Source organism: Struthio camelus, chromosome 1 (genome assembly GCF_040807025.1).
Source record: "Struthio camelus isolate bStrCam1 chromosome 1, bStrCam1.hap1, whole genome shotgun sequence".
NCBI lineage: Eukaryota > Metazoa > Chordata > Aves > Struthioniformes > Struthionidae > Struthio > Struthio camelus.
In genome coordinates, this window is record NC_090942.1 from 37,891,682 (window position 1) to 37,914,888 (window position 23,207).

Consider the following 23,207-nt stretch of genomic DNA (forward strand, 5'->3'; position numbering starts at 1 on the left):
TAATTGAACAGTATAAATATATTGAATTAAATGAATATAATGCAGCATGCCAGTGAGTTAGTTTTGCACAGAACAAATGTTTTGCTTCTGTTTAGACTTCTAATCAAAGATGTTCTGATATGATTTCAGAATGACTTTTCATTTCCTAATTAGATTAACTAGGATTACTTAATGTACGTTACTTTATATTTGTTTATATCCCATCTTTAATAGTTTGCACAGAGAATTCCAAATTACATAGTATACCTTCACCATGTCATAGCATGCAGTTAATATATGCATAATTAAAAATAAATTGTTTTACTAATTTTAATCACAGTCATAAGATGGTCTTTGGCTATTTGTGATACAGATACCAACATATTAACAGCTATCAAGAACATCAGTTATGTGAAGAAATGTAATGGATTTGAGACTGTTAAATTTGAGATAAAAGTGAATGGATAAGAAAACATTACAGGGACATAGTAATTATTGAGAACCAGTAATTAGTGGCATAGAAAATGCAAGGCTAAGGCTAAATTTAATGAAAATCTTAAGTGATCTTAAAATGATGAAGATCTTGAATTTATTGAATATCTGGTACCCCAAAATGAAATCTTAACTATAGAGTGTAATTATCATAGTATTTTTAAATCAAATCCTTATAAACTGCACGACTATAGACTTGACTCTGTATTCCTTGTATGTGCTTAACCCTTCTTGAAATCAGCAGGCATCTGATACGCGTAAGAAAAATCTGTCCCACTCTCCAAAAACATAGAAAATGTATTTACCTCAATGGTATGTGACGTATTGCTAGCAAATTTGGTATAAAGAGTGATGGCCTCGTTTGTGTGTTTGTCTATTGCGTTGTATTCTTTGGTTACAGTTGAAATGATATATTCTGAAAGCCAATGAAACAATCACCTGACCTCATGACATTTCTCTGAATTAGAGTAACATGTTATATGAATAGCCTTTCAGAGAGAAAGGGTAAAAAAAAAAAAAAAAAAAAAAAAAAAAGCAAGCAAGCTAGTTCCAAGTTGATTTTTTTTTTCTCCCTCTTTTTTAAATAGGAGACTTTTCCCAAGCTTGGGATGTTCTTCTTGATCATATCCAATCAGCAGCACTCAGCAAAAATAATGAAGTTTCCTTGGCTGCTCTGAAAAGCTTCCAGGAAATCTTGCAGATTGTTTCTCCTGTCCGAGACTCAGAGAAACCTGACACACCACCTGCTATCAATGTTTCTGTACCTGTGGTTGTAGGGACAACTACTGCCACTAGTCTTGGCAGATCATTCATGAGAACTGACTCCATAGGAGAAAGAGTTGGAAGATATAATGGATCTGAACCACCTGTAGTAACAGATGAAATCGAAGATTTGAATCTTTGGTGGGCGGCGTGGAACAGCTGGTATAGGATTGGCTCGGAAAGTACAAAGCCTCCAATTACTTGTGATAAATTGACTTTCATTCCCAGCCAGCCTTTTCTTACAGCTTTAATTCAAATATTCCCAGCTCTTTACCAGCACATCAAGACTGGTTTCAGCATGGATGATCTCCAAAAGCTGGGTGTCATTTTACACGGTGCTGTTTCAGTTCCGATCAGTTCTGATGCTTCCCCTTTCATCCTTCCATCTTACACAGAAGCAATTTTGACAAGTTTACAGGAAGCGGTGCTTACAGCTTTAGATGTTTTGCAAAAGGTAATAATGTGACTTCAAATGTGTGGTGAAAGGTGAACTATACTGTGTCTCAGTAGTTCTGCTTGGAGCTACAGTGTAGTGACTTACACATTAATTGTTTAATTACTTACAGCTGCACAGCGTACTGTTTCTAGAGCAATCAGAACTCCATTCCTGGTGCTACCTAGCTGCTCTGCCTAAAAAGGAGTAATGTAATGTTTACCAAATGCATTTTCACTTGATTGCAGAAATACCTTAAAGGGTGATGTTTTGTTTTTATCGGTTTACTTGTCTATCTCTTAAAGTATTGTATTTTTATGAGGATCTGGAAGTGGGGGTGGGGCAATGTTCCCATCCACCCCCTGAAGTGTTCCTTATGTTGCCCATGTCCTGCCATAAACAAAATCTGGAAGAATGGTGATCTTGATTTTGAGAACTTGTAGTTCATGCAAAACAGAATCTGAAAAGGTCTCTGGCAGACAATCTCTTACCCCTTATTAATCAGTAGTTTAAGGAAAATGCAACATCTTGCTATAGGAATTCTTACTATAGAACTCGTCCTCAAGAGCACCGTTCATGCAACTGAATCAGAAAAAGAAAACTAGGGTGTCCTGTGACTGGACAGTAAAAAAGAATGTTTTTTGTTTTCTGGAATTGTAAATCATCTCTTTGCACAAGTGATTGTTCTTTCAGAAAATCTATTTATTGCAAAGAAATAACATTGTTAATAAGTGAGATCATATATTTAGATTAAGCTTTTTTAAAAAAAAAAAAAAAACAGTATTCAGGAAGTGCCAGAATTAAAAACTACCCTTGTAACCTGACTTCATCCCCTTAGGGCTTTCATGTATTTTACTTAACTATGCAATCATACATTTTTTTTTTTTAATCTTCTTCCTCAGACAGGATCCTGCCTCATTCAGCTCATAGCATGCATGATATCTACTTAATGTGCAGCAATTCAATATCTTGTTTTCTTTGTGCTTACTGTGGGTTGGCCTATCTCAAGCAAGGCAGAATCATTATCTTGCAGTCATCCCTGTAGGCTGCATGTTTAACAAGTGTTCCTAAACGTATTTTGAGAGCAGAGCTAGAAAATTCAAAGTTAGTATCAAATCTATTTTGTAGATGGGGATATAAATAATACAGTGTTTTAAGACCAGTCATATTAGCTAAATTTTAGTCCTGTTCCAGTTGGTCTTGATCCTTCTGTACCTTTGTCTTTCCTGCAGGTCAACCCTGCCCAAGTCCTGTTCTCTCCTGTCCTTCGTTTCTGTCCTATTTTCCTCGCTTAATCACTCCTCAGATTTCTGTATTTCATTCCAGCCTCCTTGTCCAGATGTTCTTAGCTCCCAAAGCTGGCAGGCATTAGCACCTTTCAGGGAAAGGGATACCAGAGTTTCTAACCTGAGGAGAAACTATACTTTTTTTGTGTAATCTCTCTAGTCTTGTTCTTATCAAGATCTTAAAGAAAACTTCAACTAAAACAGTTTTAAAAAAAAAAAAAACCTGAAAAACAGACATGCTCACATAGTCTAAACAGGTAGCCTGCTACTTTGAAAATAAGGACCTTAGTTAGAAGTCTTAGGTACCCTGAGTTTATTCAATATTTCCTACTCCACTATAGTTACATTACTTTTAGAACAGCACTAATGTCATTAAAAAATAAGTTAAAATATACTTTGATGTTAGTGAGTTCTGTAAAGTCAGGCGATCTTTCCTCTAGGCCGTGTAACGCAGTAGAACGCACGTGACCAGGCAGCCTGCCAGGGCTCATGGGGAGCAAAGGCCATCTGTAAAATAGTTTTGCTAAATGCAACGGTATCTTTTTTTCTTCTATTGAAATAAATAAATACTCTGAGGTGTACACACAGGAGCTACTCTCATAGTTAAGAGTGCAAATATTAACATCATCTTTTTTATTTTAAACGATCTTTGTTACATGTTTGCATATGGATTCTGATTAAGTTCTGTTCTTTGCTGTTACAGGAAGATTTGGGTCAATTCTGATTTTTCTAAGAAATTCTGGAACAACTTAGCAATTGGAATAGCATAAAAAATAGAGATTTTACGATGTGACTGTCTGCACTAGCAAAGGACTTGGTAGCTCAAGAATATAGAACTAGAAGGGAGCTTTTGCTCTCTTTCCAGACTTCCATGTATTGAGCCCATTTTAGACCTTTTTGTCATGTTCTTCTTCTTCATATTCCTCATTTGACCTTCTTTTCTATTCTTCTTCCTTTGAAGAGGTTTTTCCTTGCTGCAGCCTCTCATTTTCTAACCATTGTGGAAAAGTATGAATGAAAGCTGGAGAAAAGCATCATTGCTATGTCTATATTGCCTTACTAGCTCAGTTAAATTTTGTACTCAAGCCCAAATTCTCTGTTTATTTTCACTGCCTACCTGCATTCACTCTGGGTCAACTCTGAAGTGAGCCAGCTGGCTCGTCAGACAGAGGAACGCATATATGTACCCAATAAATTTGAATTCTACCTCTTTAAGCAGTATGGATGCAACCCTCTTGAGGACATGGCGTGGTAAACTCAAGACGATATTTACACACGTCATCAGAGACGGTACAGACTTAGCCACTGAGAGCTGTAAAAATAATAGTAGTTCACAACAGTAGTTGTAACGAGAGTCATAAGTTAAGTCTGAACTGTTGAAAAATGTGAAAGTTAATCACAGAACGCTTTCAAGAACAGATTTCTAAAACTGCAGTTTCATGACCTTTTTTACAAAAAACAACACTCTACAGAGTATTTTTTGTTTGTTTTTGTTGCTGCGTATTACTTGATTTCTACGTATCTCTTTATTTAAGGATGTAAACAAATGCACTTAGTGCACGAATTACTACTGTTTTATAAGCAGCTCCTAAAAATACCTTCAACATCCGTAGTCACACACTATGCTAGGCTATTCTTGAGTTTTTCATATACTTAGATAAATATTGCCCTGTGTCAGTCAAAGCATAAACCTCTTTGAAAATTAACTCTAGCTAGATGAATTTTCAAAAATAGCTAACCTAACCTCCCCCTTTTTTGTAAGTAGTTTATGACTAATTTTAACAGTGGAAAATACCCCAGTAGACTGTTATTTTAATGGGTGGAAAACACTTATTTGTAAAATAAAAATTTTGAGGAATTTAATAAAATATTAAGAATAAGAAGCTACTCATACAGAAGCTTTAAATAAGAAGTCATTGTTGCTTTTGTTCAAGACTACAGAAAAAGTAGTGCCTTGAACCAGTTGCCACTGATCTTAAGTAATAATGAAGTAGAAAAGTAGAATGAATGCCAAATATGTTTTGAAATTTTGCCATTATAGATAGTACTCTTCTGTAAGTGCTATTATGGTAATATTAAAGATCTGCTTAGGTAAGTTATGTTCATGGGAGTGTTATATAGGGGTTTGTGGATGTTCACTTTCTGACCCATGTATCCATAAAATCCTTTTCCTCCTTTTATATATGTAATCTTGCATTAACCTGTCAACATTTAGTGCAGTGACTTCAGTGCAGCAGCATGTCAGCTGAAGTTGTTTTACAGCATATCAGAGACGTTAGCTCAGCAATTAACCTTTTAGCCTGCTGCCGGAGATGAGTGTCTAGCATCCAGGCTTCTTTCTTAGAGTTGTTGGGCTCAAGCACTGGAAAAGCAGTCTGGCCTTTTAGGAGGAGGAGTGTTCAGCTGCATTCATAATGTTGGCTAAGCTCACTGGGCGTCAGGCCAGTGTCAAAAAACACACATTTGGCATTGCAGGAAGCTGAGGAAAGGAGGAAGGCTATTAATGATTCAGAGAGCACTCTCTCGCAGGTTGTAGATTGCTTGAATGTGCAGCTTGGTCTTAGGGTGATCTAGCAACGATCACTTCTGTAGCCCCTATTGCTTGCTCCTACTCTTGGCTGGGGCCTCAGGATATTCACTAGCCTCTCTGCTGTTGTAGCTCATGTAACATAGCCGACAGCTATGTTATCTGCACTCAGACGTCTTTGGAGCTGTTTGCACCTTGAGTGAGTTTGGCCACAATGGGTCATGGGTGACCTTTATTGAAGGAAAAAGATTTTGATTTCTCCCAGAGAAAAATGACAGGCCAAGGCGCTGCTTTTTTTTTTTTTGAGCAAAAAATAGATGGGTTTTTGCAGCTTTAAGAGGAAGGACTTTGGGAAGAAGGAAGAGCAAAATATTTAATCTAAAATAAAATAATTGGGATAACTTCATAGGATCATTGTATCTGGCTTTGAAAATAAGTGCTCTTGCTCTGCCTAAGGATTTGCATTGCAGCAGGAAATCATTAGTCTATAACAACTTGATACTCCATTGACAACTTCTAAGTACACCCCTCCTAAAATATTTTCCATTTTAAAGCAAAATTATGAGTTTCAGCTACACTAAGTCATGTGGTTCTCATTTGATTTATATTTCTTTCTCTGAGATAAAATTTTGACTACTTATGAAAATGTTGTATGAATTACTTCTGAGATGTAAATATTCCTTGAAGTAGAACTTAAAGAAGACGTGGCTGAGATCAACATACAAGACTTATATTATTAAGTCCCACGTTCTGCTGTCATGTCAAAGCAGAGTTTGTAAGGAGAAGTTATCTTTTATTAGACCAAATGAGATAGCCGTATTTGCTAAACTGTATATGGCTAAGTATCTTGAAACATAATTTGGTTTAATAAAATAACAAAACTCATTTTCCTTAAAGTTAAAACTATACACTATCTTTTATAGAGCATGACTCTTGCATAGTCCAATTTCTGCGTGGTAATGTAGTACTCATCCTGCATTTATGCAATCAGTTTATGTTCATGTTGATTGATTTTGCTATGCCAACACAATTCTAAAGCTGCAACAACACAATCATGGGCTGAAAAATAGTAGATTTTGTAGCTAACAAAAATAGCTAAGAGACTTACAATCTGTATTTTTTTATAACATTCCCTTTTGCGATACCAGTAATTTCTCTTTAGAAGGTCCTACTATTGAGGCAGATTCTTGAATGGTGAAGCTCAAGATACCTACTAAGCTGTTGTGTTTTTTGTTTTGGTGTAGGCTATATGCGTGGGCTCAGAAAATATGCAGATAATGTATCCTGCAATCTTTGACCAGCTATTGGCATTTGTAGAATTTTCCTGTAAGCCTCCACAATATGGACAGCTGGAAACCAAACATATTGCAAATGCAAAATATAATCAGGTAATTTATTAGAAATCTCACTTGTTTCATTTGGCTGATGAACACAATTCAACATCAGATAGAGGTTGTATATCAAGATGCGTTTATTCCATCTGTAAAAACTTTGATGTGCATGTTGTGTAATGAGTTAATTTATTAGGGTGGTTTTTTTTTGAATATGCTTTTCTTACCCTCTTTTGCTCTCTTAGAATTCTACTTTTCTTTTATACTTTGTATTCCTCCCTGTAGGAAAAGTCTTGCATGGACACCAGACGTAGTGAACGTGTCTGAATTTATCCGATGAATTCATCTAAAATAACTTATACTGTATTAGATACCAAACTTAGTAGAAAGACACGATAATTTTGAATGGAGAAAATTCCTTCAAGCTACCAACTTTTGTATTGTACATGCTGTAGAGAAGCGGAACATGTTCAATAGTTCTTTAAATCTGTGTACTCTGCTGTTCACTAAGCATGACAATCTAATTCAGTGTAATCTAAGAGGTAACTGTTATGTATGTATTAATTCTTCTTATTCTGTTTGTCCTGCAACACAATGGAATCACACTAGATACAACTATTTGCACCGGTGAGTTAAATTTCCTTAAAGATTGTCCTAATGTAGTTGTCTTGCATAGACTGCAATATTTCTCTTACTTAAATGTACTTTACTTTATTGTAGAGTACATTGTCATAGTCAGACTGTGTTGTATTTATAATTTTGTTGCTTGGACCACTTTCTTAGCAAGCCTTGCATGCCTTAAATGGAGAGTTCAATGCGAAATATACATTTTCAATTCCTTAACTAGTGTGTTTTCATAGATAGGTCATTAATTTACTGTTTTTTTTTTTTCCCTAGGCGGAGTGGGTAGCATTGAATTATGTACCGTTTGCTGAGAGGTCGTTGGAAGTTGTTGTGGACTTGTACCAAAAGACCGCTTGCCATAAAGCTGTGGTAAATGAGAAAGTTCTTCAGAACATTATTAAGGTAGAAGTTTGTGTCATGCTTATGTTGTGAATTAATGAATTTATTTTGAAACCTCTGAGTTTCATTTGGGGGTAATGTTGGCAAGTGCTTTCAGTGAAGTTTAAAGCTTTCATTAACAAATGGACTTTTTTATGAAGTTGGGCAGGGGATAGTTTGTTTTGATGCTGCAAAGCTATTGATTAGGCTGTAAATCTTGTTCTTTAGCTGGATGATATAATAATGTCAGCATTGTTATTTCAAAGTTGAGACAAAATTTGAAAGATATGTTTGGCCACAAAATAGTAATCTTTGACTTTGAAAGTCAGCATCTGAAAAGCAGGCCTCTTAGTTTGACCCTGTAAGTATTGCATCGAAGACTAGACACAGTCTTCTCAAAACCAGCTATCTACTGCAGCATATATTTATGAGCGTGTGTTCTGTCTGTTAATTTTGCTGTGCACTTAATTCCCTTGTGTGTGACTGATGTAGCTATAGAATCCTATGGGCACACAAATGGGCTTTTAAGGAGGAATCACCAAACTGTTAACCTTTTTTGACCTTATTTCCATTTTAGGAAATGATTTTGGCAAATAATCGAAGTAGTAATAAATGTTTGTTTTAAGAAAAAAAAAAAAAAAAAAGTAAGTATGTGGGACCTTGATTTGTTTGTGATGACTTTTGCCTGGCCTCAGGTAGTTCCTGTACCTAAATTTAAAGACACAAATATGCTCAAAATAATTGTGTGGTATCATTTATAATCCATTGTGAATTAAATTTGTATATTTCAATACAACTGTTTTCCACCTCTATTTCAATGGAAAATAGGTTGAAACTGATATAAATGCCACTTCTCTGTAAAGTTCAGAAAGTTGATGATGATGTGTTCCACTGCAGTAGATGAAAACACTTTTAAAAGGATTAGCCATTTCTCTAAAGCCCATGTTGACATTGGAATAAGAGTTGACCCCTGCAAACAATAGTATCACAAGAAGAATATTCTGTTTTTCCCTAGGATTAATTCCTGTCTCTCATAACTCCCCATTCCCAAAATTATTTCCAGTTACCTGACTCTTGAGAGTGAGTAGCCGCTTTCAAATAGCCTTTGCTTCCCTTAAATTAGAGATCTCCTTAAATGCATTAGACATGTACATAATACCAGAATTTAGTCAAAGTATAGTTGAAATGTGAATTAAGAATTGAGATTTCCAAGATAAGTTGGTATCAGCTCCTAGTTGACTGATTGTTGTTTGACTAACAGTGTTAAAAGGAGTAAATACAGTGCAAACGTGTGCTAGATGTTTTATCATTAAGGAGTTTCCTGTATAGATATTAAAGCTATCTTTCTCTCTCAACAGATTTTTAAGATTTCTTGTGTTTTTTATCTGCTATACATTTGAGTTATGCTGCAGACTTAATGTTTGGAATTTCACTAATTCTTTTTATTTGTAAACTTCATCTGGTTTTACGTTCAGTAATGACCCAATGTCTTACAGTGATGTATACAGTTCAACTTTTGCATTTTAGAAGAAGTTTAATCTCAGTGGGGTTTTTTTTTCTTTACTTTGGAAGCACGTGAGACAACTTTCTAGGAAAAAGACTAAACTCTCCATAGTAGACTCATGATGATGAACTGCCTGCAATCTGTTAGATGCTATGAAAGTCTGTTTGTCAGAGTTAGCAGAAATAGTAGATGGTAATGTAGAAAAAGAAAATTAGCAGGTAATTTTGAGTGTAATTGGTAATGGATCAACTCTGCCTCCCAACCTTATACTTGGTAACAGATCTGTGCCTCAGCCAGCTAGCATACAGTAAATAATCTTTGTAATTATATTAAAAGAGGAAAAAAAGAGGATTCGTACTGTCAGCTATGAAAATATCTACTGAGTTGTTCTAGAGAGTTGTCTTATAGCTGCTCAGAGAAATTGAAGTATAAGTCTTGTTTGAACTTTCTTTTTGCAGACGCTGAGAATACCTCTTAGTTTGAAATATTCTTGTCCTTCTGAAAGCACGTGGAAACTAGCAGTGTCCTCTCTTCTCAAAGTTCTTTCTATTGGACTACCAGTTGCAAGGCAGCATGCATCTTCTGGAAAATTTGACAGTATGTGGCCAGAGCTAGCCAATACTTTTGAAGATTTTTTATTCACTAAAAGGTAAATACAAATTCCTTTTTTATTTGATTTGATTTAATTCTTTTTTTAACTGGCAAGTATTCTTGAGTAATTTATTTAGTTTAGTTTGTTTAGTAAAGAAGCAAAACAGTATGTCAGTAGAGTTCAGTAAAAGTAGCCTTATCCTTAGGGGCTATTTGATTTCTGGAAGTGATTTTAATGAATGAAGGAAAAAGGGTGACCATTTTTTCTACTTCAAAAAAAGTTCATTCAAAAGGGGTAATGTCTTAGCAAGAGATAGCTCAACTGAGCTCTGAGTACAAGCTTTCTAATCAGGCCATGGAATTCTGTATGGGCTCCCAAGAATGTTTACTGTAGATTTGACAAAGAATTATTAATTTAGACTCACTTTTCTTTTTTTCCCAATATGAAGAGAACTAAAACAATAATTTTTCCGAGGTAAGGTGAGCATCATCAACTATATGCATTTCCCTTGAGGAGTCTTGAAATTTTCCACTTACTAGGTGTTCTGATCTCGCACCCCCCCCCCCCCCCCCACCCCGGAATTGCTGTTCGCTTAGAAACCTGTAGTTATCTTACATTGTACAGCTATTGAGTCTTTCTTTTTTTTTTTTTATTCCTGTTTTTCTTTCCCCCTTAATATCCATCTTTTTCTAACTGTTAAATAGCACTTCGTTTTCCCAAGCGCGTGCTCCTCTTTCTTATGGTTAGAGCCCATATCACTTTGTGGCCTTTTACCTTCTGTTACAGGCTAGCCTTTCTGTTCCCTCTATCAGCCTGAGCCATGTGGTCCTAGTACGAGTTAAAGAAGGGAGAAAGCTTGCCTTATGCCAGGACAATTAGCAATAGCAGTCATTTCTTGTTTTCTTCATCCTCCTCCTCATCCCTACAATGCTCCTGAAGTTTGCCCCTCTCCTTGATGAAAGGAGCGTTCTAGAGATAGCTGTGGAAGTTCCCCGTGTTGAGGTAATTCTCTTCTGATTTCCTTCTGCGCAAGACCCCGTGAAACTGGCCTTGGCAAATAGGATAATCTGTCCCTTTTGTTTCGGAAATTTCGAAGTTATTGTATCTTAGAGTGGATTGTAAATACAGTATAGTCCATGTCTTAAATCTGTGGTTGTTCTGTTTCAAAGTAAATTAATTTTCAGATTTACTTTTCGTTTTTTCAATTTCTTCTTCTCTGTTATGGTTCTAAGAGAAATTATGTTAAGCATAGTGGTGTCTTGTTCAAGAGTAATTTGGGAGAATCTACCCACTGTTTTGAAAGCAAATAATAACTGAAATTTATCTGTTGAATTGAGGTACGTGTCAACCTTAATAATGAGAAAAGGCAGTGGGAAAATACTTTCTAAAGACTGTGTTGGTCCTTTCTTTAAAGCTAGCTTGGTGATACAAAGACTGTTGTGCAGTGTATTCGTTGATGTATTTATATTAACAGTGAGATATGTTTTTTAAAACTTTGAGCGTGTACTTGGTTTTTGTCTGTATCACCGAAATCAGTTAGCCAAGGCACAAATGAGAAGCACTCCCCATGCTCTTAGTCAGATTTGTGACTTGTAAATTTGACTTAGTTATTCTGACTGTGGTGCTGACTGTGATTTTACTGCGATTCAGCCATCTCTTGATGGCTTTCAAACTTGCAAATATGTCATGCAAGGCAAGTTTTAGTCCAACAGGGTTTATTAAGTCAAGTGCAGAAGTGCACAAATCTGGTCACTCTGCTTAAGACCAGCACGAACTGAAAAGGCTCAGAGAATTTTGGAAAATGCAATTCAGAGACATCCTGGGAGGCAAAAACTTAGTAACGTTACTACATTATCTGAATTTTTACTGTTATACAATGTATGTAGTTGTTTCTGCCTCTTGTAATGAAGAACTGAATACAGTCAGAACTGAAAATTAACCTTTTCATGTTGCCATTATGTAACTTTTCTCTGCTCTCTCTGCTTAAAGGAAACTGAAATGTCATTTGTCAGAAGGAAACTTCCTTTTCCTCCTTTCCTCCTCTATACCTTTTCATACTCCATACTTTACACTGTTTAAGGTTCTACGTGTTCCATGCTATTATCTGTGCAGGCTTTATGCAAAACTAGGTAAACATCTTCCTTTTTTATCTGACCTTCAAACCCTTGTTCTTTCAAGCTGACTTGGCACTGCTGGTATAGTTATAAATAATGAAATGTCTACATCTCTGTAAAACTTAAAAATATCTTATTTCAGTCAGTCTTCCTGTCAGTGCTGTTCAACACATTTGGCTAGTTTTTCCCTTTAACATTGTGCATTAAAATATCCCAGTGTAAATTTTCTCATTCTTGTATCCTCCAAATCCCTCCCTACTTGGCTGAGGAACCAAAAAAATGTTCCTATAGTAGAGAGAGACAGCTATTTATTTCACTGACATTTTTCAATTTTTAACCAACATTTTACATACTTTTTTTGTCCCTAATTCTTCTAATAACTGCAGTTCCAGAAATTGCATGTGTGGAAATAGGCTAATTTTGTTAACACCCGTGAACCTGTAGTCCTAAAATAGCGAACCTCGTCTGTCTGGCCTTGCCTTTGTCTTTTGGACAGGAATAAGTTTTCAAGCCAGGTATGGTGCTGAATAAGAGGAGATACTCACTGATGTTTGAAATGTACAAAGCACAGCAGAAATGGTCTGCAGCTTTGCACAGCAAGAAATTTAAAATATAGCAAAAAAAAAAAAAAAAAAAGCTGAGGTAAATAAAGTGAAATGTTACTGTCACAGAATTAGCAACTTCCAAGCAACAAGCTTCAGCTTTGTTTTTATTTTTTTTTATTTTTTAGTAAGCTACACTTGGGAAGACTCCATGATTTTGATTTTTATTATAAACCAAAATGACATTTTAAAATTAATACATTTCATGCAACTTAATTTAAGCAAGACTGTCGTCTTGTAAAAGGCTGCTCTGCTTATTATTTCTTATCATTCTTCTTTCCCAGAGGCTTTCATAGAAACATGTCAAGCCATTATATAAAATAAAATTCAACGAATGTGTATGTATATAATTTATTAGGGCAGAAGTCTGTGCTCACATGAGGGAATTAAGTCAATACTCTCCAGAAAGATGCAGGGCGCCGCTATGCGCAGCAGGTCTCATGGTGCCTGTTAGCCCTTTGTTGTGATGCTTTAAAGCCTTCCCTAGCCTGTGTGGGCAGCACCTGGAAGCTCCGCGCATAGGAAAGCCTGAAGAGAGCAGCGGTGAGCGTGGCACTGCCTCTTACGTTCACCAGCTCCTGATCCTTCTGGTACGGTTTGACCGTATTGGATCAAACAAGCAAAGCTTTTGGCCCCTAGATTGATGTTTCATACTGACACCTCACAAAAATCTATGTATCCGGGATGAATTTGCTACATGAACAAGAGTTTAGCCTAATCTGTAGCAGATAAAATATGGATGATTGGACATATAAGTCATATATGGCAGATCAACAAATATGGACGACCGGACAGATAGGTCATCAAACCACTTTAAAGTAAACCTGAGCATAAAGTCAGGCATTCTTAAACTAGGAAATGTCAGAATGCAAGTTTTCCGTGTAATTCAACAAGTCCCATATTCATGCATCATAATAGTTTATGCAACTATCTAAATGGTTTGCATAGTCACCGTCTTTATTGTTTAAGTGTTACACAAGGTGCTGACTGAATGGCTACTTAATATTTTCTTTGTTTTCAACATGTAGCCCCAGACCGGCTGATTGCCTAACATCAAAACCAGTATTAAATATAGCATTTTACATCTTCCTCATTTTTGGCTTTTTCTATCTCTGGCTTTATATATAGCACTTAAATGGTTTCACAGTGGTGAGGTTACTTACATAACATCTCTTTGAGGATGGGAGATATCTTTGTTTTCAAGGGGGAACACTGCTACATACTGTCATAACTGTCAAAACTAAACATTAGCTGGAGCTGTGCAGACTGAACTCCAGTTCTCGATTCCATGCTGAGCATCCAGAAGATGAAAAAAATGCTCTTGGAAAAAATCTCTGAACGGTCAGCATTGTATAGGAACACTGGGGAAAAAATTAGTAGCCAACCTAACCAGATTTAGAAGACACCAAAGTTATTAAACCTTTCATGAAAATTGATAGTGATTTAGAGAAGGCAGCCCCAGACTATTACCTGCTATGAGGAAAAGGCTGGCAGGGGTCCGCCATCCTGTATTTGGCAGCAGCCTTGCCAGTCAGCACGTGGCTAGTTCTGAACTACTGCCGCACATGCGGGCTGTTGCCTGGGGGTGGGGGGAAGCGTGAGGGTGAGGGAAAAGATGGGGTTTTGGGAAGGGCGTTTGGAAACGAGCCAAGGGACGCTGGTCTGCCTGCCGCTACCATGCTTCACTGATTCCTCTGCTTACAAACCAGCTTGGTTCTTTGTTCAGTCCCGAACTGTTTTCCTTGCATCTGCCTATTCTACCATAAATCAGGCAGGGAATGTGGCAGACTGACGACATAGTTTTCCTCTCTTCCTAGGAGTGACCATCCTGTGTACTTAATCAGATGGTTTCTCTGGAAAAAATAAAGCTTCATTTAATTTAAGACGCATCATAACACACACAAATACACGCAACAGCAGTAAGTTGAAGTACCACAGGCAATCTTAATTCCAGTATTTCTGTCTATTCAAGTGGTGGAATTTCCAAGCTGTTCCTCAGCTTGGCAATTTTATATGTATATTGTATATTGTTTTAAAAAGATAAACATAAAATTGAGGGAGAAGGAAGAGAATTTACTATTTGGAGTCATATTGATCTTTTATAGACCCTTATCTCAGATCTTTATTGTTAATGTTACTAGTTATGACATTAGTTCTGATTAAAAAAAATATTATATTCTCTACAAACTAGTGTTTATGCAAGGCATGACAGGGAAGTAGATTCTGCAGTTTACAATGGGTTTTGCAATTGCCTTTAAATTTCAAAGGAACATGGGCACGAGGATTCTGGCTTCTGCTCTATGTCAGGAAAAGAGAAACAGCCTAACTAGGTCAGAAGAGACAGATATCTAGACTTATATGTGGTTTCTGATAGATTGGTGGATACCAGAGGAAGTGTGCAAGGCAACTATGTAGTGATAATTTCCTGAAATACACCTCCAACCTCGCAATTTATGCAGCTCCTGAAACTCCCTGTACCAAAGGCCGTCATTGACTTATAGTAGATTTTTCTTTTTATAAATTGGCCAACCGCGTTTCAAATCTGTGTACGTTTTAGCATCTAATCCCATGATGTGGGATCATTAAAGGAATTCCAGAGTTTTAACTCTCCGCTGTGTGAAACACCTTCTTTGAGTTCCATCCCCCTCCCCGCCCAGCGCCCTGAACCTGCCACTTGGTTCCCTGCTTTCAAGCTTTTATTTGGAGGCAGAAATTATACTTTAAGTACTGCATCTCTATTAGCAAAAACAATGCTGTGCAGCAGGAGCAGATCTGTAGAGCAAAACAGTTCATGATGAGCACCTACCGCCGGTAGAATGCTCACTTCAGGAGTTTGACTTCAGAGTAGCTCTAGTCTGGCTTCCTGTGGTGTGAGCAGCTACTAGAGCTTGGAGTACATCTTTTGGTTCAGTTTCATTGAAAAGGAATCTAGTTCTGGATGCATCTGGACCAGATGCAAGCCAAGGTTTGGTAAATGGGGATGACTGAAAGATTCACCTCAAAAGCCAATGTATGATCCAAACTAAAACACCTGCGCTGAAGCAATGAAGTAGGCGATTGTCATCGAAACGACAGGCCCCTCTTTCCCTCCTCCTGAGGAACTCAGCTCCTTAACTTGGCAGGAGCATAATCAAGCAGAGGTAAAAATGGTTAGTTTTCTGATAGGCTGGAGAGTTGGATCAACTTAACAGATGGTCCAGAAGTACAAGGAATGACTCAGTGGATGAGATAGAACTTCACTGGAAGAAAAATGTGTGGCTGATAGCTGGCGTAAAATTTCCAAACAAATGATATAAAGATTTCCAAAGTTACAAGAAGGTAAGGTGAGATCTTGTAAAGCAGTAGGTAAATTTCATGACTGAAGAACTTCTGGACACTTTTTCTGTAAATAAATTTCTGTATATAGTAGATAAATGACAAAAAGTTCTGAAATTCTTCAAAATCATTATTTATAAAATGGGATTCTCTCTTTATAAAATGCATTAAGAATGAGAACATATGTATCACACTGAGTTATCAAAAAAAGAGACAAAGTATTGTCCCATGAATGAGAAAAGTGTTTCATTAATACAGAAAGAAAATGATATAAAATTAAGTTTTTTCAAATATAATGCTAAAAATCAAAAATTTGTCATAATCTTAGGAAGATTATGAGAAAATTGGGGCAAAAGTAAAAAAATAATAAACTGTCATCCCTTGGCATTACCTTCATGCATTAAGCTAAGCAGGTATTGCAACTTCTGAATATATAAGACAAAAGAGATTATTTATACGCGTATGAAAAATGATGGTATTTTAAATCCTTAACCCAGTCCATCAGTTCTAACTCTTAAATCTTAATAACTATACTTTTTTTCTTTCAAACTATTTTCTGCATCATTATTCATGAAATATTTTATTCAAAACTGTTGATCATTATCATACACAGTGCAAAGTTGATGCATGTAATAGCTTTTCTTTAAATGTATTGCATTTCCCCTCATAGTTATCTCCTGACATATTTTGTGAATTTAGAAGTATAATGTAGTATGTTTATTTTTAGTACACCTCCTGATAATCTCTCAATTCAAGAATTTCAGAAGAATGAGAGTATTGATGTTGAGGTAAGGAGACTATAGAAAATTATGTTATACTATGAAACGTATAAGGTAGTGACATTAACAGATTGCATGTACTTCTGAAATAATTTTTGAAAACTATCTATTCAGTATTTCTCTGCAATACTTTTTCCTTTTGGAAAACAAAACGGACAACAAATTCATAAGCCGAAGTTTTGCAAAAAGTAGGAAGCTGCATGCCAAAAATTTCTTCTTGTTGTGATCTGGAGTTCAAGACAGCCCCAAGTGGATAAATAGAATGTGTCTCTGCTTCTAATCCATTATCTGATTTTTATTCTTTATGTTATTGTCCAGCAATTATATGGGTAATTATAAATGAATGGAAGAAGCTGACAGTCAAACCTGAAGTGAATGCCTTTTGTGTTGAGGCATGGTATTCAGTCAGTGATGATTTTTACCCTCCAAATGCTTTTTCGTATAGAGAGAACACGTGCATAAATGGAGAAGTGATGTCATGTTTGTGCTGTACAGGGACCACTGTGATTGTAAAGAAAATATTATTTGGTTGAGTAACACTGAAGAAAATTTAGAGATGATGATATTTGAAATGAAGAGGGGCTGGTCCCCTTTCGCTCCAAGACCAAGAGATGCAGCAGACCAGGGCGTAGGAGTACACAGGAAAGGGAGTTGCAGAGAAGAGGTGGTGATATCTATGGGCTTGATCTCCTGTCATCTCTCCAGAGTGGCAGCTGGACCATAAAGACTTCAGGATAAAAAGCAGGAGAGGTGCTGTCTGCAGAGAGCAGGACTCTGAGGTCTGGTACATTAACATACAGAGATCTAAACCCACTTTGTTCCTGAATGGAAGCATCAAGGCCAAGGATTTAAAGCATTTTGGTTAATGTGTGCTGCTCTGAACTGTTTAGATGATTACCTTTCTTGCACTGGTTTGCAAATGTCACATTGTAAGCACGTGACATGTGTCTTAACGTCTAGTGAGGATGTTGAATTGGGTGGAGACAGGGGGATGGAGGTTAGTTCTGAATGTCTGATCTCTTTTCAAAACTAATTTCAGTTTGAAGAACCTATTTCAAATGTCAGCGCAAATCTAAGTGATAACTGCTTCAGAAACCTCCCTCAAAAATAGTAGCTCAAGTCCACAATTTTTGGATGTACTTGTAAATTTGTAAAAGTTAACGTTGGAAGGTTTTTTTTTTTTTTTAAGTTTCATTAGGCATAGATATTCAGATTTCTCTTGAACGTTGTATTTTGTTTAATGTATCTGTCTTCTGTGTACTGGAATTATAACTTTAACTTTCAGAAAATTAATACATCTAATTTATTTTAGGTGGTGCAGCTTATCAGCACAGAGATACTGCCATATGCTAATTTTATTCCTAAGGAATTTGTTGGTCAAATAATGACTATGCTCAATAAAGGCTCAATACATTCTCAGTCGTCTTCATTTACAGGTATGGTACCTGAATGACAAAAGATACAGAAAATGATGTTTAAATCTAATAGAAAGTAAAGAAAATGACCATATTCTTGTAAAAACTTGAAGCTTCGTGACACACATTCAGTATAAATCACTGATTTTATAAGTTATATTTTATCTCATGGAAGTTGTAGAGTAGGTTTTTTTTTTTTTTAATTATTTCTTTACTTCTTGGTCAGTACCATGTTCAATATTGTACTTGTATTTCTTTGTTATTGTACTTGTATTTCTATTTTTCTGGACTTCCTACATAGTTTGTTTTCCTTTATTGCTAGTTGAAATAGTCCTGATAATAATTTCAGATAATTGTAAGACACTCATAAAATCCTATTCTTAAAAATTAAATGACCTTAGCATGACTGCATGGTGTGTGACTAACAAGGTATATTCTCTGCCTTCAAGGAAAAAAAAAAAACACTTACAGCTTTTGGAAAAAGATGAAGAAAGTGGACATAAACCATTACAGAGAAAAACATTTGGGTGGTACAGTACCAAATATTGGTACTTGTGCTATAGAACCAGGGTTGCTTTTCTAAACTGATTTTATGTATTGTGTCATTAAAGCAAGGTAACTGGGTGACTCATGTTCATAATTGTGTTGCATATTTTAGCTTTTATTTTGGGGACTATTAGGATTGCTGTCCAGTCGCCTTTTCTTAGAATCCGTTCTTAATATTTGTTCAAATCACTGTTAATCTTTTTTAATTCTATAGAAGTGATATTTTAGTTGTGTTTTGCAAAAAAGTTAACTGATTGAAATGCAATATTTAGCGTACTAGCATGCATGTTGCACAATTAAATAAAACATTTTACTTTGACAGAAGCAGAAATAGATATTCGAATGAGAGAGGAATTTTCTAAGGTGTGTTTTGAAACACTGCTCCAGTTTTCATTCAGTAATAAAGTCACAACTCCTCAGGAAGGCTACATCTCTAGAATGGCACTTTCTGTGCTTTTAAAAAGGTCACAGGATGTATTGCATCGCTACATAGAAGATGAGAGATTGAGTGGCAAATGTCCTCTTCCACGGTATGTCCAATATCTTTAGGAAATCGAGGGTACTAGTTTCTAAACAGGGAGGTGGCGAGTCCCCTCCAAAGAAAAATAAAACATCCAAATAGCGCTCTTGTGAAACATTTCTCAAGTAATTGTTGTTGAAACAAAAAATTTGACCTAAATATAGGTCAAATATAGTAAATTCCTTAAAGTGTGAACTTATTTATGTTTTACTTAGCTGAGATGTTTTGATGGTTTAAATACGCAAGGTATTTCAGTAAATGACTGATGGAATTGATTATTTTCATTTTGAAGTTATTCACATACATCAGTATTTTCAGATTGAGATAGGTATACTGTTACTGTTTCTTATATTAAATTTAAAGCCATCCTAGTTGGCAACAGCTATGACGGTGGAAAAGTTAAAGACCAATAATAACTGTAATCACGTAATATCCTTTTTCAGTAGGCTTCATTGCAGCTGTTTTTAATATATTTTTGTCTTTTTTATTTTATGTAAGTTTCATAGGAAATTTGTATTCTTGAGATTAAATTGTGTGGTTGATGGATTGTTTGCATTTTTTCCTTTTGTAGGCAACAAGTAACAGAAATCATATTTGTTTTGAAAGCTGTCAGTACTCTCATAGATTCGCTTAAAAAAACTCAGCCTGAAAATGGTAAGCGTTGGTTAAACAACATGGTTATAAACAAGATAAAGTTATATCTGCCATGTAGACATGTTTATTCTTTCCTGTAATAATTTTCACACAGATTGGACAGGGAAGTATAATTTATAAGATTCAGTATTTTGCAGTTCTGTGTATATGTAGATGCCAGGTAGACTGGCCAGGGGGAGTTTTTTTTCCGGTTTGTCTAACGGTATAGAATTCTAAGATGTGCTTAATAAAGTAGAAAATTTCCATTTCTGATGTCTTTTATTAAAATGAGCTTGATATCTTCTAAAAAAACCCGACTCTAAGATATTATAGAATTCTTGAATATAAATATATGTAACTATATTTGCTATTCTTGCTAGATCCTTTTTCTCCTTATGGTGTCCTTTAAGTTGCTATGGATCTCATTCCTGTAGATGCAATCTGCAGTTAAAGGGGTGTACAAGTTAAACGAATGGGTGGGCTGTTCGTACTTAAGTCTTGCCTTCCCTCCCTTTCTGTTGTAGTACCTCCTGCCCCTATACCCAGTATAATAATTTGGAGCAATAATAAAGCAAAAAAACTTAGGCCTTTCTGATGAATGAGCAAGAGTCCTGTTTAAAACAGCACGTATAACAAGTGTGAGTCTCGTTAATTATTTTTAATGGAATAATGTTAGTTTTTTTCTTCAGGATCCTTTCTTACTTTTTATCCAAGCTAACATTCTTTTTATTTGAAGCTCTCACACAATTTTGTGAATTTTCAATGCACATTTGAAGCTGACACAAAAGTGAATATCGTTGATGGCTTTAATTTTGCTTTTGAAACTTTGTGTTATTTTATAGTAACTCATTGGCATTTTGATTAGTTTAAACATTATCTTGCTTTGTTCTAGTATCCCAAGGGGAAGAAACTCCTGGAAAGTATTTTAATGCAGCGTCGTCAAGGCCTTTTAAAATAAAAATGTATTAGATGTCTTTGATAAATCTTTAAAATATAATACTATTACTTTTTTGTTTTATTACCCCTAATAAAGCAAAATGTATGTTCTTTGATTTGGGAGAACAGTGTTATTTGGACTTACTGATTAGGAGCTTACCTTATTTGTTGGTTTGTGTTTTTTTTTTTTTTTTTAATCTATGAGAATGAAGAGTTAGAGATGTTGCCACTGTCTTGGACAAAACAGAAATGACAGTGCCACAAACACTTCTCATGCTTCTCTCTTGGTGAAGGAAAGATGTCTTAGCCCATTGATGTCCAAGGAGATGGTCGTATGATGTATTTAAAGGGCTGAGTTAAATGCAAGATCATAACTTCATTTATAATAAAGAATCTTGCATCTCTTGTAAGCTGTACCTACTGTATGCATAGAGGGTTCCCACCGGAAAATTTGCAGTCAGGAGACAATAGATTAATTTTTTTTTTTATTTAAAGGCTGTACTGGATAAATAGGTATTCGTCTGTCCATATGACCTGGTTGTTCCTGTTTTCTCAAAGTTTCAGGCTGCTATCAGATGCTTATTTATTAGGCAATATCATTATGCTGCCTAATACTGACTCTTTGTTAAGTTAGTTGCACTGGACTCTGCAACTCTGACAGAACTGCATACCCATCACTTCCCTCCGTCTCCCTGTTTTTGATACTATGAGCAAAGGGGGGGGGGGAAACGTCCATCCCAAAACAAATTGTCCTTTCTAGAAAAACATAGGCAGGTGAGTTTCCTGAAGTACGTGATGCCTCGCTCACAGCATCAGTGAGTAGGCATTTATTTATAATGTGGTTTTTAAGTCTAATGACAAAAAGCTTGAAGGCGAGACTATGCCAGAACACACAAAGCTGTTTGGTGTACCCTGAAGGCAACTCAAGTGCTACCTTGGTGGTCATTTACCTTAAAGGGTAGAGTAGCCAATTCAGTTCAGCTGGACCGTTCCCCATATTCCTCTTCCTGGGACGAGAGAAATGCTTCTCCTAATCAGTATATGGCAATGATTGCCAAGACTGCTGCTTGCTTTCTCATACGGAGAGCTAGTGGACACATTACAGAATTAGGTTACTCCCACTCCTTCCAGCTTTTAACAGCTTTCTTTATTTCTGTAATAAACATATTAATGTTGTATGAAATCAGTAAGTGATTTACTCTGTTCTTTTCTTCATTACAGTTGATGCTAACACATGGGCACAAGTTATTGCCTTATATCCAACTTTAGTAGAGTGTATCACCTGCTCCTCCTCAGAAGTGTGTTCTGCTCTGAAAGAGGCACTGGTTCCCTTTAAGGACTTCATGCATCCACCAGCATCCAAGGTACAGAATGGAGAGTCTTGACCCCATAAAAAATTTTTTTTTAATTTTTGAAAGAAAAAAGTATCCAAAAATGTTTGTTCCCAGGTGATCTTTCCCTGAGGAAATCTCTTGTGGCTAGTACTTGGCAACCAGTGTTGACTGCCTTTTAACTGCACTAACAAGAGCTCAGTAATTCATGAATACAAACTATATCTCAAAAGGTTCCAGAGTGAGTAGCAGTGCAAACCTTTAATAAATTTAACTGAATAGTGGAATCATTTATAATCTAATGTACTTGCTACAGTATCTTGAAGTGGTGATTGAAAAGTGGGCTTATGTACAGCTTGTTGTGTATGTGTTAATGATGTAATTAAAAAATATTTCGATTCAGTCAGATTTATTAGGCTGGTGTTTTGCACCCTTTTTTGAAGTACGAATTGTACTAAAATTTTATGCAAGATGGTACTGTAACATTCCACATTATCTGTAACCAGCCTTTGTAAACAAAGGGAACTGATATACTTGTGTGTATAATAAATGGTACAGTTCTGTATAAAATAGTTGCATTTATTATTTAAATTCTTTTTAAAATATTGATAATGTTACATGCTTGAAAATGTATTTATTATGAATAAGTTGTATGCTTGCATTTTTACTTACAGTTTGCCTTCTAATTGCCAGATATGCTTATTCATATCTGATCGTGTTGCTAGTTTTTGCTAAATTTGAATGTATCTTCTCTGTGCCGTTGGACATTTAAACAAAGAGGTCATATGACAAAAGATTGCAACAAACAGTCAGTGATCCGCTGATCTCAAACTTCAAAGTAGTTGACCTGAAATAAGTTTGAATATGCAGAAATCCACTGTAGCACTTCAACACTACCATACCTCACTTCATAAAATACTCGTTTCAAGATGTTTGTTTTGTTTAGCTCTGTCCATTTTTGTAGTTGCAGCTTTGCTTTAAAAAAAAATACTTGAGGTTTGTCTGCCTTTTTGGCCCCTATCGACAGGTGTCACTGTCTTTGAATTATGACTTAAGAAAGGTGATTTCAAATATCTGAAATACTTGTCTGTAATATTTTGTTCAATAA

At 35.9% G+C, this 23,207-nt stretch overlaps 1 protein-coding gene across 5 annotated transcripts in view; it reads left to right on the top strand.

The window, feature by feature from the left end:
- MON2 (MON2 homolog, regulator of endosome-to-Golgi trafficking) overlaps positions 1-22,665 on the top strand; it is a 75,623-nt gene extending 52,958 nt beyond the window's left edge. Inside the window, exons 26-36 of one of the 5 annotated variants that reach the window (XM_068934344.1) lie at positions 1,059-1,687; positions 6,724-6,867; positions 7,420-7,437; positions 7,708-7,836; positions 9,775-9,965; positions 16,667-16,727; positions 18,031-18,154; positions 19,002-19,209; positions 19,771-19,853; positions 21,990-22,132; positions 22,217-22,665. In XM_068934344.1, coding sequence (XP_068790445.1) covers positions 1,059-1,687; positions 6,724-6,867; positions 7,420-7,437; positions 7,708-7,836; positions 9,775-9,965; positions 16,667-16,727; positions 18,031-18,154; positions 19,002-19,209; positions 19,771-19,853; positions 21,990-22,132; positions 22,217-22,231 — 1,745 coding nt within the window. In that variant the 3' untranslated portion in view covers positions 22,232-22,665. Of the gene's footprint in view, positions 1-1,058; positions 1,688-6,723; positions 6,868-7,419; positions 7,438-7,707; positions 7,837-9,774; positions 9,966-15,055; positions 15,272-16,666; positions 16,728-18,030; positions 18,155-19,001; positions 19,210-19,770; positions 19,854-21,989 lie in introns of those variants that run through there. The other 4 variants (XM_068934364.1, XM_068934335.1, XM_068934353.1 and 1 more) reach the window with 4 other exon arrangements.
- Positions 22,666-23,207: the final 542 nt, after the last annotated feature.